The following is a 16654-nucleotide window of genomic DNA, read 5'->3' as shown; positions in this document are numbered from 1 at the left end:
TTATAATTTGCAGCCCTAACATGAGTTACATTGTGAATTACATTTATTTTTGCATCACACTCGCTGATATTCTGTAAAATAACACAATAAGGCAAATCGAGATATCATATAGTCACTGTTGGGGGAAAGCGATTGAACATGTTTCTTTAAAATAACTTAAAACTCCCACAGGTTTGTATTACGGCAACAGTTATTCTTTCATACTCGGTGGAGAGTAGTTTAATTTGCAAACTATTTAAATTTAATCTTTTTAATTAAACAGGATCATTCCTTACAGTCTCATTTGCTACTTTGAAAATAGCTGCAATCTGTAATAAATATAGATTCGTAATGTTTTTGAACATATCCCGTGGTCGCGGAAGCAGGGTGTGGATCTCAACCCGGAGTGAGCTCGATATAAGTATAAGGATACGTGGCGGTGGGCGGATCACTCGCTGACATAGGGTTTGGCACCGCCGCCGCCTCCTGGAAGGATACGGTTAACAACAAACCAAGCGCAACACTTGCATTTGGCTGGAAATAGCGCGGAATTTAGAAGCTGTACACACAGCAGGCGGGAGAAGCCAAAACAACATTGCGTTTTAACATTTTAAATCGTGCTAAAGTTAAAAACGAATTAAGGGAGGATTTCAAGATGGATGAGTTCGGAGTTTATGCTATTTTTGGGGTAAATGGGCCGCCTCAAAGGCTGTTGAGGTAGGATAGATCTTTCACGGGAGTTATTTAACAGCTTGCTGTTACTGTGGGGTTTTATTGCTCTTTATTTGTACCGTACAGAAAATTTTCTTTTTTTGATGGGAAAACATAAATCTGGTCTCTGTTTTGTTGGGAAACAAAAGCTCAGTTTTTGCATTTATTTGACTTGTCTTTTTGTTAGAGCGGAGGGGTCGTGGAGAGTGTCTGCTGCGGTTCCACCGTCTGTCCGCCAGGTGGTGCTGTTCAGCAGCGGACCGTGGGGGGAAAGGATCTGCGTCAACGCGGAGCTTAACGACGCTGATCAGATTCCCATCACGATTGGAAAACTGACCCCTTATAACAAGTATGCACACTTTGTACATTTGCTCAGTGATTAAGAAATGAAACGTATGTTTTTATTGGTAGTTTTGATTTTACTACATAATTTTTTTTAAACCCTTAAAAGTCCGAAATTGATACACATATAAAGTATTTGTGATATGGACCAATGTCACAACATCAGCTTATATCAGTTTAAAGCCTTCAGCTTTTCTGCATGTTAGAGATTTAAGAGCTTTTTAAATGTATTGTTTGTATGTCCTGGACAAGAATGACACATGTTTTGTGTTATTCCTTCCCTGTTTTGTTATTAAAATCATGTATTTAGGTGTCTGTCATGGGAGCAGTGGGAAGAAGAAACCTGGACAGACGGCGTCACACTGAATGTTTCTCTGGAGGGAGGAAACCTGGTAAAGCACATTTAATCTTTCACAAACATTAAGAGAGGGAGGATGTCTTTAATCAGAAACAGATTAACCAAACTTTTGTTTTTATTTCTTTTCAGACAAACTCACAACCAGAGCTGATAGCTGTGAATGAATACACACCAAAGGTAGTTTATTTATCATTCACTCGGAGCAGATCAGCTTAAAATCGATGCATAAACCAGCTTTTTGGTGGTTTATGTATGCCTTGCTATATTTTTCAATATGAACTAAAAACTCCAGAAGGAATGCCTCAAACAATTTGAAACCTGAAGCAAGTACCAAACCTGAAATTATCTCATTTTGTGCAATTTTTCTTTTTTTTTAATTCAGTTCAGATCTTAATTCTGCTATCTATGTGTTGTTGTCAATAAAATGTTATCTCAAGTCTTCCAGTTTTCTATTTTTTTTTCAACTCAACTTTTATGGAAGTTGGGAAAAAATGTTTAAAAATATGGTATTTTAACGCAGGTATGTGCACTCTTTACTTTCCTGGCGGTCATGTTTAGTTTGTCTCATAAACACTGTCGCATCAGAATCCGACGGCTCCCCTCGCAGACCGAGAGCTCAGCGGCAAGAGAAAGAGAGAGCGATCGGCTGAGGAAGACGGTGGCGACAGGATGTCAAAGGCGAGAGGAGAAGAAAACATTTGCCCAAATGGAGTTGGGGAGAAGGTGACGCCTGTCCGAAAAGGCAAAGGTCAAGTCAAAAGCCAGAAACTGTTTGGTAACGGAGAAGACGCCTCCAAGGTGAAGGCAGCAGGTGAGGAAGGAAGAGTTTTCTCACCTTAATTTACATCTGGGAGGAAGAGTTTTAGCAGAGTACAGTAAAACACAGTCATTAAGTGTGTCAAGAAGGTGTAAAGCTGGGCTTTTCTCTCCTTTCTGCTTCTCTTTGTCGCCTTTTCCAGCTAATGAAGCAGGAGCGACGACGCCTCAGAACGCAGCCAGGACGAAGAGTCGGCAGGCCAAGACTCCCACACAGACATGTACGTTTATTTACACAACATATGAGATGTACACAAGCGAATCCTGAGACCAGCAGATTTCTATGTAAAATCTGGTATTTCATACTTTAACATGGTTCCTTTGAAAGAGAAACAGACCCACAGCATCACAGAGCCTCCACCACACATAACAATGAGCATTAGCTGTGAGTTAGTTCCAGCTCCAGGTGTTTTAAACTTTTTAGAATTATAGCTCTCATTGTAGATAATGACATATTCAGGTGAAATAGCAAATAAATAACAATCGGGCAAAAGAAAATGTCTCCAAATAATTTTCCTTCAATGTAAAACTTATGAAGCTTTAACAGAAACCGCAGGTGTGTGTCTGAGTCTGGTGAATTTTTGGTTAAAACATGTTTGTTCTTCATTTAGAGAATCCAGAAATTTTACAATTCTTTATAATAAAATTACTCGAGTAAAAGTAAAAAATACAGCGTAGTAGAAATAATCCTAAAAGTAATTTTAAAAAAAATTACTCAAGTAAATGTAATTGAGTAAATGTAACTAGTTACTACCTAACTCTGTATGTGGCACTTCATTATGAGTTTCTCCTCCACCCACAGCCTCTCTGGTCAGCCCGTCGGGACGCTGGGGTCAAACTTTGTGCCCCATCGACTCTCAGACGGCCATTTTAATTGGCGGTCAGGGAGCCAGGATGCAGTTCTGCAAAGACCCGATGTGGAAACTCTGCACAGGTTCGCTCCATGCTGCCCTGCGTTTGGAAACGCCTCTTTGAGTCTGAATGCTTTCGACGGGTATTAAAACTGTCTCTCCACGCAACAGAGGATTTGTCCTGGGTGGCTGCGGAGACTCTGGCGGAAGGCCCCACCCCCGAGGCCCGAATCGGCCACTCTGCCATCTTTGACCCCGACTCCAAAAGGATCTTTGTGTTCGGAGGCTCCAAGAACAAGAAGTGGTTCAACGACGTCCACATCCTGGACACTCAGAGCTGGAGGTGGACCATGGTGGAGGCGAGTAAAGCAGACGCACAAAAAGTATTCAGACCACTTTAACACTTCTACGTTTTCTCACAGCCACAAATTTACATTTTTAAATGTCTGTTCAAAATGTCTGAGAAGTGTGGCGTGCCCACATCATTACGCTGCCACCACCAAGCTCCACAATGGATGTAGTGGCATTAGATTCCACACAGGTGAATTTAATTGGAGGTTTTTATTCAGGGAAAGTTAATGACCAGCTGAAAATACTTGAGTCTCAAGTAAGTGCTTTCAAGGTTTGGAAAGTTCTTGATTTCTGTATAAAGTCATTGAAAGTTCTTAACAGAAACAACAAATAAAATGGAAACCGAAGTCTCAAGCTTAGCTGAAACCAAACCACCAGACTGAAGACTTTTGTCATCTAGTTTTTGGTAGTAAGAGAGATTGAGCTGGTTTTAATTCATCATGCGATTAATTGATTTATTGCTTATTGGCATCGCACATTTCACAACAGGGCATTTCAAAGTGCTTTACATCATAAAAAAAGAAACATACAAAGTCGTGCCACTGAGTCAACAGTTGAATCATTACATTTTGCCATCGCCACACATCAGATTGCTGATTAATGTTTCATTGATTATGTTTAAAAATGAACTCTAAACAGCTGGGTTTTTAGTTTAGATTTAAAAGAAGTCAGTGTTTCAGCTGTTTTCCAGTTTTCTGGAAGTTTGTTCCAGATTTGTGGTGCATAGAAGCTGAATGCTGCTTCTCCATGTTTGGTTCTGGTTCTTCAGAGCAGAACCAGAAGACCTGAGGGGTCTGGAAGGTTGATACATCAACAGCAGATCTTTAATGTGTTGTGGTGATTTATAAATTAACAGCAGTATTTTAAAGTCTATTCTCTAAGGAGCCAGTGGAAGGACTGTAGAACTGGGTGATGTGCTCTAACTTCCTAGTTTTAGTCAGAACACCAGCAGCAGCGTTCTGCATCACCTCCAGCTGATCCAGTACACTGTTTTAGACACTGTTGCAGTAATCAATGAGACTAAAGATAAACGCATGGATGAGTTTCTCTAGATCTCACTGAGACATCAGTCCTCTAACCCTGGAGATGTTCTCCAGCTGATAGAAGGCCGACTTTGTAACTGTCTTCATGTGGCTCTGAAGGTTCAGGTCAGAGTCCATCAGTACTCCCAGGTTTCACTGGGATCTTGTGTTTCTACCAGGCCCAGGGAAAGGTTCCCCCTCTAGCCTACCACAGCTGCAGCATGTTCCGGGGCGAGCTGTTCGTTCTGGGCGGTGTGTTCCCTCGGCCCAGCCCGGAGCCCGACGGCTGCAGCGACTCTTTATACATCTTCGACCCCCACCTCTCCATCTGGTACCAGCCCATCGTCACCGGAGATAAGCCCTCCCCCCGTTCCGGGTACCAGAACTCGATCCAAACATTCGTTCAAACACGTTTTATGCTCAAACTCGACTCTTTAGCTGCTTCTGTGTTTTGTTTCCTTCCAGCCACTCGGCCTGTGTGATGCAGGAACGGTACATCTATGTGTTTGGGGGATGGGACACTCCCGTCTGCTACAATGACATGTACATGCTGGACCTCGGTGAGGCTCACGGCACCAGAGCCAGATCTCACTGGGTGTGAATATATATAGACCAAGCTAATATTCTGCATTTTATTTTATTTTTTAATTTAAGGTCTAATGGAGTTCTCTGTTGTGAAAACATCAGGAAAAGCTCCATCTCCTCGAAGGTACACACACAAAAGTTGCATTTGAAATCTCATTCCTGTTATTTTTGTTGGAATAGTTTAAAAAACACACAGAAAAAAAAAGTTTTTGGAGGATTTTAAATGAAGAAGATGAACGTCTGTGTCTGTTGCAGCTGGCATGGCAGTGCAGTTCTCTCAGAAACCAAATTCCTGATCCACGGCGGCTACAACGGAAACAACGCCCTCAGTGACACCTTCATTTTCGATATAGGTGAGAAGCAGATTAAAAGATACAGTTACTGGACTGAAATAGATGAATATGAAGCTCTAGCTAGGCTTTCAATCATATGTAGGTCTACAACTAACTATTATTTTCAGCGATTATTCTGACGATCAAAAATCAGGACATTCTACTTCCTTTTCATTTTACCATTTAAGTCTTTTTATACAATACTAGATATAAATTAAAGGATGAAAATAATGACAGAATAAATTTTTTCTTAAATAAAATAAGCATATTATTGCCTAAAATGCAATAACACAGCATTCCTTTAGTGAATTTGAACAAGTGAAGCTAAAACTATGCGACTTGAGACGTTTTGGCTAAAAGACATCTTTAGACAGAGGTTGTTGGTTTTTTATTCTAAATGCAAAATGTGTACTTATTTTGTACAACTTTGGCTTATTTTGTACAACTTTGGCTTAATTAAAGCTCTGAATATGTTGATTTGTCAGTCTGTATACTCTAGTTAACAATTAATCAATTACTAAATTAGTTGATGATGATTTCAGTAATTGATTAATCATGATTAACCAAATTAATTGTTTAGCCCTAATCAGATGCATTGTGGTCGGGTTTAATTAGTCGTATGAATGACCAGACCAAAAAAATAATAATAATTTTAAAATCCCAGCTGTTGTTCAGAAGGAACTCGACATGCAGACCGGAAGCAGAGCCATTGCTATTTGTCATTGCAGGTAGAAAAGAAAAAAGGACGAGTAAATTTCCTCCAAAAGATTATGTTGAGATTACGCCCCGGGGATTTTATAGGAAAAACTCGGACATTTCAGAATTTGAAAAGTCTAAAATGTGCCAGACAGAAAATAAAATAAAATAAATATATATATACACGTTTGTTTTTTTATTGAGCTCAGAAATTTTCTAGAAACAAAAGAATTTTAGAGTTTCAATAAGCGTTTCCAGAAAAACCTTCCTAGAAAAAAATAATTTACTTTTGAAACTTGTTTTTCCTAGAAAATTTCTGAGATTAATCTCAAAATTTGAGGGGTTTTTTTTCTAGCATATTTTTTACTTTTGGAGCTCAGAAATGTCTTTGTGAGTTTTGCGGTGGACATTTACTCTCTTTTTTTTCTATCTTAAATAGCCCTAATACCTTATAGTAGCCTGGCTCCTAGTTTATTTAAAAATAAGTAAATAAAAGAAACATTTTGAGGGTTCTTTCGTCACTGTTCTGATGTGTGGTTCTCACCTTTCAGACACAAACAGTTGGACCGAGCTGAAGCTAGCTCAGCTCTCCATGCCGAGGGCGGGGCATTCCATCGTCACCATGGAAACGCCTGATCACCATGGTTACTCCAAGGACTCCTCGGTCTCCTCCGGAAGAACTCTGCTGGTGTTCGGAGGCGGAGACAACGAGGGAACGTTTTTCTCCGACGTGACGAGCGTTTCCGTCGAGGACCTGCTAGCCGCGGCGTAAAGAGCTAGCCTTTTAGCTCCACCCGCTACATCCGGCTCTATGATTAAAGTCGAGGTATCTGCTGTTGAAGTGTATATTTTGAGTTTAGTGGAGAGATTTTTCTTTTTCATGTGTGTTCTCTTATGTATAAACAAAACTGCATTAAGAGTCAAACTACTGCTTATTTTGTAAAAATCGTAATCATTTATTAGGCTTTTAAATGTGTATTGAGAAAATATTTTGTATATATGTTTAAAACTTATCCTGGGGGAAATTTACTTTATTTTCTTGTCTTTTTATTGTGTTATAAGCCATCCTTTCAGCAATTTCAGGGTTTGTATTTAAACTACTTTATATATTGTTTAGATACTCCTCTCTTAGCTTCTATTTATACTTAATAAATGTTTCTCTGTTAAATTTGTTCTTTCTATGCCTTTCATTTTTGTTTTTCATAAATCTTCATTCAGTGGGTCAACTTTGAGAGGCTAATCTAAATCTGCATCACCTGGTTATCAGAAATATTTACAACAAGATTCTATTCAGCTATCATTTTAGTGTTTAAAAATATTTCATTCCTCTTTTGTTTTTTAGGTAAGGCATTATCTCTTTCCCCGGCTTTCTGTCGCACAGATTTAAAGAGGAGTGGCAAAATAACATTGATTAGCAGTGCACAAGGTGGCTATGTACAAATGCATGCCACACTTTTCAGATTTCTGTTTGACCAACATTTAGAAAGTCACACTTGTCGTTCACCTAATAGTTAGGCTGACGCAAAGTGATGCATACCACAGAGAATCCCAGTGAAATACATTGAAGTTTGTGGTTGTAATGTGAGAAATTTCAGATGATACCCTCTTTTTTTTTTTACTTGGGTGATATAAATAATCTTGCCTTTAACTGGTTCTAAAAATATGTAAATACAACCTTAATTTTTACATCAGATTTCAGTTTTTTTAATTTAAATTTGTCACCAACACTGTTCTGTTAATGTCAGTAAAAGTCAAATTAAGATTATCTCTTCCTCACAGACTGTGCATGACATTTCTCACTGATTCCCTCCACGCTTTGTTTATTATCAGGTCCTAACAGCTGGATTCACTATGCTCTGCTGCCTATAAATCACATTTGAAACTGTATTAGAGAGAATTATGATAAATCTCCTTTTGATGATTACCAGTCCGCTGAGTTTACAGAAACTCAAAAAACTGGAAACGCTGATAAGATATCAAATACCTGATCATGTGTGTGGCTTGGCAGGTTTGATGGAAAATATTACCAAATACATATGATGTTTAATGGATGGATTATTTGGCAACCTAAACTGACACTGAAAATATACTACATAGATAGTATAAGTTGTAATATTCCAACAGCCTGCAGATGTCGATATTTGTCACTTTTTCCTCCTCCACAAACGATTGACATCCACTTTAAAACTGTGCTAACAAATTGTTACGTCTTTCTAAAAAGATATACATGGTTTTATGTTATAATACGATTGTTATAGAGTACTTTAATGGCGCACCTATTGTAGAGTATCCTTCCACCACATGTGGAAGGTGATTTTTCCCCTTGATTCATCGGGAAATCCTGCCAGTTGGATTCCCTCCCAGTCGTTTTGAACCAGTCTCTCAGAGCCCTTCATTTCCTGGATTCGTCTTTTATTTTCTGCCTGTTACATCCTCTTATTGTGTGACTATTTGCGACTCTGCAGATCTCCCAGCTGACAGATCATGCATCCTTTTTCGTTTTCTTTTCATGGGGGAGACCACATTATGCAAGGCAACCTACTGTTGTTGCTTAGTAACTTGAAAATATCTGAGGCTGCAGTCTGCATTTCACAATCACACATGGAAACAACAGAGGGTATTTACATGTACAAATTATTTTTAGAGCAGAGAGCCCATAATTTGACTGAATTGGAGCTAGAAAGTGTCAAAATGCGCAACAATGAATTAACAACCCCCGTGTCTATTGATTGGAAACAATAATTCAGTATCATTAATAAGTGTAAGTCACTGATAACATTAGTTTACTGCAACTTCCCCATGAAGCACAACGACTATTTTATCATTGCATTTTATCATCTCTTAGTTGTAAATTTGTTGCAGTTAGGTTACCTTTGTTCCTTTATTATCTGTGAAGGACTTTGAACTTCGGTGTAAAGGAATGACACAACACACTTAAACATCCTTGCCTTACAGGCTTCTTTAAAAATATCATTATGTCAACTGTGTTGAGATTGTTTATTAATTTATTTTGTTTTGTTTGATGGAAACAATTCAGACAACTATTTTACTCAGATTGTATTCAGCAGTTTTTATATATTAGGATTTCTCAGGCTGCAGTTTTTATATTAGCAAAACTACTACGAAAGTAAAGTTTCACCAGCAATGAGTCATAAGCTGCCGTGATTTGTGAAATATTAAACTTTGTCATAAGCTAGAGCAACAGCAATATTAATATACACAATGGACTTATTTTATAATGGAATAAATATGTTTTGTGTTCATGCTTACAAGCTAGCATTAGCATTACAGTAGATGCTACAGTAGCTAGTAGGAAAAGTGTCAATTTAAGCTTCCAAGAATCTTGGCTTTTTGCCATGATCCAACCATTTAGGTAGGTAATTATTGTGACGATTTTCAGTAGTTTCTAATATTGTTGTCACTCAGGAAGAAGTTTCAAAATGAGCAGGTAATAGTCACAGTGAAAATTTTTTATCTATTAATGACACATAATGTGTGATGCCAGTTTTTGTGAAATATGAAACTCTGCATTCAACTAAAGCTACAGCAGAACGTCAACAGACATGTGAGAAGGTCAGAATGCTTTGCATCATAAAATACAGTAAAACAAAATTATGAAACAAGCAATAAACATTACATTCATGCAAATCGTCAAGAATAATCATAAAATATACATCAAATATATTAATCAATGTCTTAGTTGTTTTTAATCAAAGACAACCAGGTCACCCTGATTTAAAGGAACTGAGTGTTTTGGCTGTTGCATATTTTTCTGTAAACTTGTTCCATATTTGTGGTGCATAGAAAGTGAGTGCTTCTCTCCATGCTGTGCAGTTTTGGTCTCATCAAACTGAAGTATTTTTACTGTGTACCTCGATAACTCAGTTCATTAGCGATAGATAGTCCAGTGGAAAAGCTGCAATGCTCCACAAAACGTTTTACATCTGTCACATTGGTGTATAATTTGCAAACGTAAACATTACCTATGTCTTTTTCTAAATTGGGGAAAACTAAATGTGCAAAAGATGAAAGAAAACAGGGATTAAATATTACAGAAGAACCCTAACTGAATATTTCTACTTTATGAAATACAGTTAGAAATTTGCCAGTACAGTTGTAAAAACAATTACTTTAAGTTTGTTTAATAATCAATTTGCGTTAGTTGCAAAAAAATTATATATTTTTTACAGTTACTGTAAAAAAATGCATATGTCCTTATTAAATAATTTTCTCAGGAAACAAAATAGATATGTTTTCTAACATAATCAATTATGTCTACACTTCAGTTTAAATGGGCTAATTTTAGTAGCATAAAATAGACTCTGACAATGTTAGAGCCCATTTTAACCGTATGGTTGTTTTTAATAATTCATGTTTCATAAGCATACTTCTTGAATCACCATAATAAAGAACAGTAAGCAGAATAATAAAGACAATTATATTAATTATAGCTGTCTATAATGCATAGATTTTGCAAATATTGTATTTATTTAAATTGTTTCTCACAATAAGAATAAAGGTAAATTATTTTTTCCTATCTCGAACAGCTTTTAAAAGTCTAATGCACTCGTCTGAGGACATCTGTACCAGCACCTGCTGTTTTCCAACATGAAGGAATCGCGGTCAAACAAATGTGCTGCTTGTGACCGAGCCAGCGCATTCTGCCAAATCCTTTTCGTGAATTATGGGAGGGAAAAACATTTCCCCCCTTTTCAATATAAAGAGCACATTCATTTCCAGCACAAGAACTAATATTTGCTGCACTGCACATATATAATTATTTCTGAACATTACAATATGTTTTTTATATTAAATATGACTGTTTGTCTCCTCAATCATGTAGAGTTTATTTGTGTTATAGATTTAAATCAGCTAAATATTACCAATAAGCTTCACGCTTTATCCATAAAAGTTAATAATGTACCAGATATGGAGAATAAAGGTAAAAGCATGATTAAATACAAACAGTAAAATCTATTAAGGTTTCATCATCTTCTTTATTTAAAAGGTAAAGAAAAAAGACAGACCAACTCAGTGGAGCATGTTTGAGAGGTAAATGAGTCCATAGAGCTGGAGTAAATACAATTCAAAAGTTCACTTTTATTATTGTCTGTTTTCATGTAGATCTGATCCAAAATCAATCACCAAAACATGAACAAACCACGACCAACTCATGTTTTTATCAGAATCTGATAACTGAAAGATTACGATAAGTTAGTGGGTCTTTGATTTTTTTTATACAAAAATTGAAATGTAAATATATACCGTTTTTTTTTTTAAACAGTGAAGGGGCAGAGCAGACTGCACTTCTTGAGGAAGCTTAGATCCTCTACCATCATTTGTTGAGGGGTAGCAGCATAAGTAAGTGACATAAAAGGCTCAACAACGTGATTAAGAAGGATAGTTCTGTTCTGGAAAATCTGAAGATGATAGCACATAAAATCATGAAAATTATCAACAACCCTGAGCATCCTCTTCACGAGACCATTGTACAAAAACAGTGTCTTCAGTCAGAAGCTTCCTCAGATATGTTGTAATACAGACTGCTACATGACACCATTTCTCCTCATAACCATCAGCATCGATTCCTTGACGAATCTTGGATAGCATGAGTTACAACAACATTAACTTCCCTTTGGAACCAATAAAGTATTTTTGAATTGAGATAAGGCGTCTGAGTCGGATCCCGGATAGTAGTCGGAATTCCCATCTCCGGGCGGTCAGTCGCTCAGCAGTGAAAATTCGGAAAAAATCGAGCAAAGCCGAACACATAACTCCCTCCCTCTTAGTCGTGGTGCAAGCAGCCATGTTGCTGTTATTGGCTTGTTCCGGTATCAGGGCAGGATAGACCGCATTCGGGGCGCAGCTCCTCGCCTTTCTACCCCCCCTCCTCCTGCCGCCCGTAACACACACACACCTCCTAAAGAAGAAAGCCCCACTTTGCCCTATAATGGATTCAACAACTTGATGATTCCTCCTCCTTCAGTCGGCGCACCGACAGGACGAGCTGCTGCTGCTATATCGCCACACTGCAGTGCAGCACTCGGTGAGCGACCTTATTCCAATCACGCAACGCGAGAAAGAAATCGCCGGTAATTTGCGTGGATTTGGGAGTTTTTTTTTTTTTTTTTTTTTTTTTTTTTTTTTGCGGGTCGCCCTTTTGGCAGTCAGCGCCACTGCGGTCTGTCGCTGGGTGATAGAAGCTAACTAGCTAAGCCTTGCCTTGAAAGAGACGTTGAAATAGCGATTTTGGCTAACTGTTAGCCAACGCAACAGACTCTTTTCGGAGTTTCTCACCTGCAATGTCTCTATTTTACAAAGTTTTACCTTTCCTGTCTCCTTCCAGGGATCTTCTGAGTGGAATATTTTGACTTTGTCCTGTCAGAGTCGGGAATAACTTTTGGCCTGAAAGTTTTTGGACCTCGGACGTCGGACCTGATCTCGAAGCTTAAAGGAAACATCTGTTGGCACAAGAGGATCGCTGAAACGCCGTCGAGGAGAATTGTGGAGTTAGCTTTGGAGGAAAACAAAATTTTTCATGAAGAATTAAGTTGCCTTGTCCCCATTTAGCTCAACCGTTGCTCAACGTTTTCCTCCCAAGCTAGCACAACACGCTAGCTGTCCCAGAAACCGTACCCATTCTGCGAACTCCTCTGCTTCCCATTTATAAATGCTTATTTGGACCTGAATGCTTTTAAAGCCAAACAGCAAAGCTGAGGGGGGGAAACACAAGCTTTTTCGCACGGTTGTTGTCCGTTGACAAACATGGGACGCGCAGCAGCTACAAGCTAGACGCTAGCTCGCAGGCTAACTCTCCTAACTAGCCGCTGATGTGGGATTCAACTTGTTGATTCAACGGGGGACATCTGTTGGAAGTTTCCCTCCACCATTGGCTACAAGGGGTTTTAAATGATCAACAGACGCTGATCGATCGGCCTTTCTTAACGGTTTTCTCCCGAAATGTCAACAAGGCCCTCACAGGGGCAAGTCATTGAGATTTCAACAGGACAGGTAAGACGACTCTCCCGAATAGTGTCATAAATGACTGATTTCTCAGTCCTTTTGCTCTGCCTTTGTTGTCGTTTGCCACACAACAGTGATTCACCAGCGTGCCTACGCAATTAGGCTGGATTTCCCACTCCTTGCAGTAGGGCAGAGCAAATTTAGGTATCTGTTTAGTCTGTGTTTCCAGGCAGGTCTGTCTTTTTTGACTTTCTGCCACCTCAACCTGGAATTGTCTCTGTTGGAACATAGACAATTTAACGTGATTGTTAATGTACTTGTCATTGCAAATGACCAGAAACGCATAGCATAGGCATGTTGGCAAAAATTAGTCAAAGAATCCATTTGAAAGGGTGAATAAAATTGGTGTTGTAAGAAATAACATTAGAGTTTGGGGCAATTTATGCCCCAAATGTTAATGCTAAAACCAAAGCCGTTTGACTTAACATTGACTGGAATAACCTTGAATGAACATACATTATTGATAATAAAATTCCCTTTATTTAAAACAACTTGATAACTTGCGTTATAAGTAGAGGTGACCCGATAAATCAACCGATTTCCTTAAATTTGGTAGAGCGATGACGTCTACTGATGCTACATTACCTTTTGCAAAGGTCTAAAAATCATCTGCTGTTCCCTTTAGTAACTTTGTTGCTACATTTAGCGACTTTTTCGACAAAAAAGGAATTATTGACCAAAATCGAAATCGTCAGGGTTTTTAAAGATCGTTGATCCGGTATACAACTGCAACCCTTGCACCGCGATGCCTTCATTAATGCAATGATTGCATCGCTTTTAGTTTCCAACTATGTTTTTACTGAATTTAGATATTACCAAGCTGCAATACTGACCCTTTCTTTCATTTTAAGAAAAACAAGAATAGAAATAGTCTTTATTGTCCCGCAGTGGAGAAATTTAGGCGTAATAGCGGCACGAAAATATGTACCTTCACACAGTCGCCATCTTTCTGACCATAAATGTTTGGCAACAACTATATTAGTTTAATAAGATACCAAGCAGATACATGTTGCTGAGCACTGCGTGTCTTCTGGCTGAAAGGAAGCTACAAAGCGTCTCTTGTCATTCACAGAAGGGCTCATCGGTCTGGAAGCATTTGTGGACTCAAAAAAACACAAACAGTCACGGTGTGAAAGCTAAAGGAGTGCCGTTCGTCACTCCTACTGAGGCATTGACGTTAGTTACACCCTGACTGGATGCTAGCTGGCTAGCGTAGCAGAAAACCCGAATAATGAACCAGCCAATATGACTCTACAAAGAACAAAGGTTCAATATTTTTACATAATTAGCGCTTTAGAACTGCATGTAGATTTAGTGGATGGTGTTCTTTTTGTGTTTTTCTTCTTGTGTATCAAACTAGCAGCAAATAAATAGGTAGCAATAAGAAATGCTAAAAGGATCATGTTTCTTCTGGAGCAGATGTGGTATTCGTTGCCCACATTAGCTTATGTTTTGAATTGTTATCTTTAATCTTTTGTGGCTCCTATGTGGGGCACGTCTTAGTGCGGAAACAATAATTTGAATTTGGTGAAACGTGCGTTCTTGTAGAGGGGAAATAAAGGCCAGAACATTGCCTTTTAGATACACAGACGCTCTCATTTGCCATTCAAAACGGCAATACGTCAGTGAAGTAGCTTCACACTGAAGAAATCAGTTCGCGTATTGTTTCCACAGGGCTGTGTTGACTCAGGAAAACTAAATATTTCCCAGCAGGAAGCACTTGTTTGTTGTGATGGTGGATCATTAACAATAGGAAGAAGCTTTGTGCAAACACAAACTTCCAATTAAACTTCAGTTCCTATCTACTGCACATACTCAGTTCTGTTTAAAATCTACCAAAAGGTTTTGTCGTGTTGGATTTCAAGTGACGCCTTGAGGTTGGGGAGAGGCACAACCGTCATTTCATGGCTTATACAGGTGCAGGAAGTGATTATAAACACTGCAGCAATACACATCACCATGTGATGTCAAACAATGCTCCATTATCTCTTCTTAAGCTAAGAGGTTCCTAAATACACTGGAATAATCACTTGGTGCTTTGCAAAGGATTTGAACAATGGGAAACAAATTGTTTTGTTGGAAGAATAAAGGTCTGTTAAGCTGTGCACCTAAAATACTTTGAGTTGTCATTTATTGTGAGTGGGCATTATATAAAGAAATCACATTGATTGAGACGTTTCATGGTTTTACGGTTATTAATTGAACTGTGAAGGACTTTAAAAACATCTGCTGAGAGATTACAGTGAACTTTATTTTTGTGGAAATTTTAATATATTTACCACTTCTGGTAGAAGGAAATAACACGAATCTTGTTGATTTTCTACTGAAAAGCAGAGCTCAGGTGTGTGGGCTCTTATCAGCCAATAGGAAGGCTTCTTGGTGACGGACACCTGAGGTTTTTGCTCAGTGTAAAAAAAAAAAAAAAAACCAGGCCGCTGTCAGACGTTATCTGTTGATACCCTGATCTCACTCCATGAGTCAACCAGAGTGTGTTGGCACATTAAACAGCACAGATCATTACCTCCGGTGTTCTGTAAAAGGAAAAGCATGTTGACCACATGTAGGTGAGGGTACAACCGCACGCACTCTGAGAGATACGCACCTCCGTATTTGGCTGCGTCGCTGTCGGGGCACGAAGCCAGAATAGAGCGGCTAGCTTAAAAACGATTGAGCTGTATTGTTTCAGAGAGGATGTGATGTGATGGTAGGAAACACATTTGTTCAAGTTTATATTCCTAAAGCGTTGGGAAGCACATCAATACCAATAATCTACCAAAAGATTTACACTTTTTAGGTGAATTAAAGCTCCAACCTGTTTGTATCAATTGATTTATGAACTGAAAAATGTTTTGAAAAAAAAATCTAATATTTTACTGCTGTTTTTTGTAAAAAGCTTTTTAAAAAAACACTCATTTTATTTCATTTAAAAAAACATGTTTATGAAAGATAATGTTGCATTGCATGTAAATCTAAAGATCTTTCAGATAACATCTTGCAAATTGTTTAAAAACAACAATGTGTTGTTAGTCATTTCAATCAATCTTTTAAGTATATTAAATCAAAACTCTCTTTGAAAGTTAGCTGCATTTCCATAACATTTTCTCTGCCTTTCCACAAAATCATTTTAATCAACATATAAGCCTTACGTAAGATTTTGGGGGTTTTAAAAACCGTCGTATATCTTGAATCAAGTGAGAAATACTTTTAAAGTCTCAATAAACCTTTGGAACATACTTGGGAAGATGTTTATCTTATTCTTTTATTGCTTATATTCAATAACGGTAGCTAAATCTTTTCGGTTTAATTTTTAAACATTACGATACATTTCCTTAACTTGTTTCTGACAGCTGTATATTCAAACTGAACCTTGTATTGTTTTGGCATTTTATAGATTAATACTACTTCAATGTGCTCTATTGGTAAATCCAGTAAATTGTATTGTTAAACATTATTTAGGGTTACTGGTCACTACATTTTTTTTTTTTTAGCATAATTTTTTTGTTGCAGCATTAGTGTTAGCCAAACAAACAAGTATATATATATATTTCTAATTTTAAAAATGATATACATTTTTTAAGATAAAAAAAT

At 38.0% G+C, this 16654-nt stretch overlaps 2 protein-coding genes across 9 annotated transcripts in view; both read left to right on the top strand.

Moving 5' to 3' along the window:
* Positions 1 to 476: 476 nt before the first annotated feature.
* Positions 477 to 7080, top strand: krcp (kelch repeat-containing protein). The gene is made up of 13 exons (XM_008435935.2): positions 477 to 696; positions 878 to 1039; positions 1343 to 1424; positions 1520 to 1567; positions 1976 to 2201; positions 2350 to 2427; positions 3009 to 3140; positions 3229 to 3416; positions 4610 to 4806; positions 4896 to 4990; positions 5085 to 5139; positions 5271 to 5368; positions 6595 to 7080. The coding sequence occupies exons 1-13, from the start codon at positions 635 to 637 to the stop codon at positions 6813 to 6815; spliced, it is 1644 nt and encodes a 547-aa protein (XP_008434157.1). The 5' UTR covers positions 477 to 634; the 3' UTR covers positions 6816 to 7080.
* A 4720-nt stretch (positions 7081 to 11800) lies between these two features.
* The window catches only part of mark2b (MAP/microtubule affinity-regulating kinase 2b), a 63040-nt gene continuing 58186 nt past the window's right edge, over positions 11801 to 16654 (top strand). For 5 of the 8 annotated variants that reach the window (XM_017310522.1, XM_017310524.1, XM_017310523.1 and 2 more), the window contains exon 1: positions 12148 to 13054. In XM_017310522.1, the coding sequence (XP_017166011.1) occupies positions 13004 to 13054 (51 nt within the window). In that variant the 5' untranslated portion in view covers positions 12148 to 13003. The other 3 variants (XM_017310520.1, XM_017310521.1, XM_017310525.1) reach the window with 3 other exon arrangements.

The sequence above is a fragment of the Poecilia reticulata genome, linkage group LG18 (assembly GCF_000633615.1).
Source record: "Poecilia reticulata strain Guanapo linkage group LG18, Guppy_female_1.0+MT, whole genome shotgun sequence".
NCBI lineage: Eukaryota > Metazoa > Chordata > Actinopteri > Cyprinodontiformes > Poeciliidae > Poecilia > Poecilia reticulata.
The sequence above is the reverse complement of the archived record's forward strand: the minus strand, read 5'-3'. Positions and strand labels throughout refer to the sequence as shown.

What these genes read in the sequence shown, in the direction of transcription:
- krcp (XM_008435935.2), top strand. Translation starts at nt 635, where the DNA reads ATGGATGAGTTCGGAGTTTATGCTATTTTTGGGGTAAATGGGCCGCCT. An exon ending in AAACTGACCCCTTATAACAA is followed by an intron (nt 1,040 to 1,342) that starts GTATGCACACTT and finishes TCATGTATTTAG; the next exon opens with GTGTCTGTCATGGGAGCAGT. An exon ending in CTCTGGAGGGAGGAAACCTG is followed by an intron (nt 1,425 to 1,519) that starts GTAAAGCACATT and finishes ATTTCTTTTCAG; the next exon opens with ACAAACTCACAACCAGAGCT.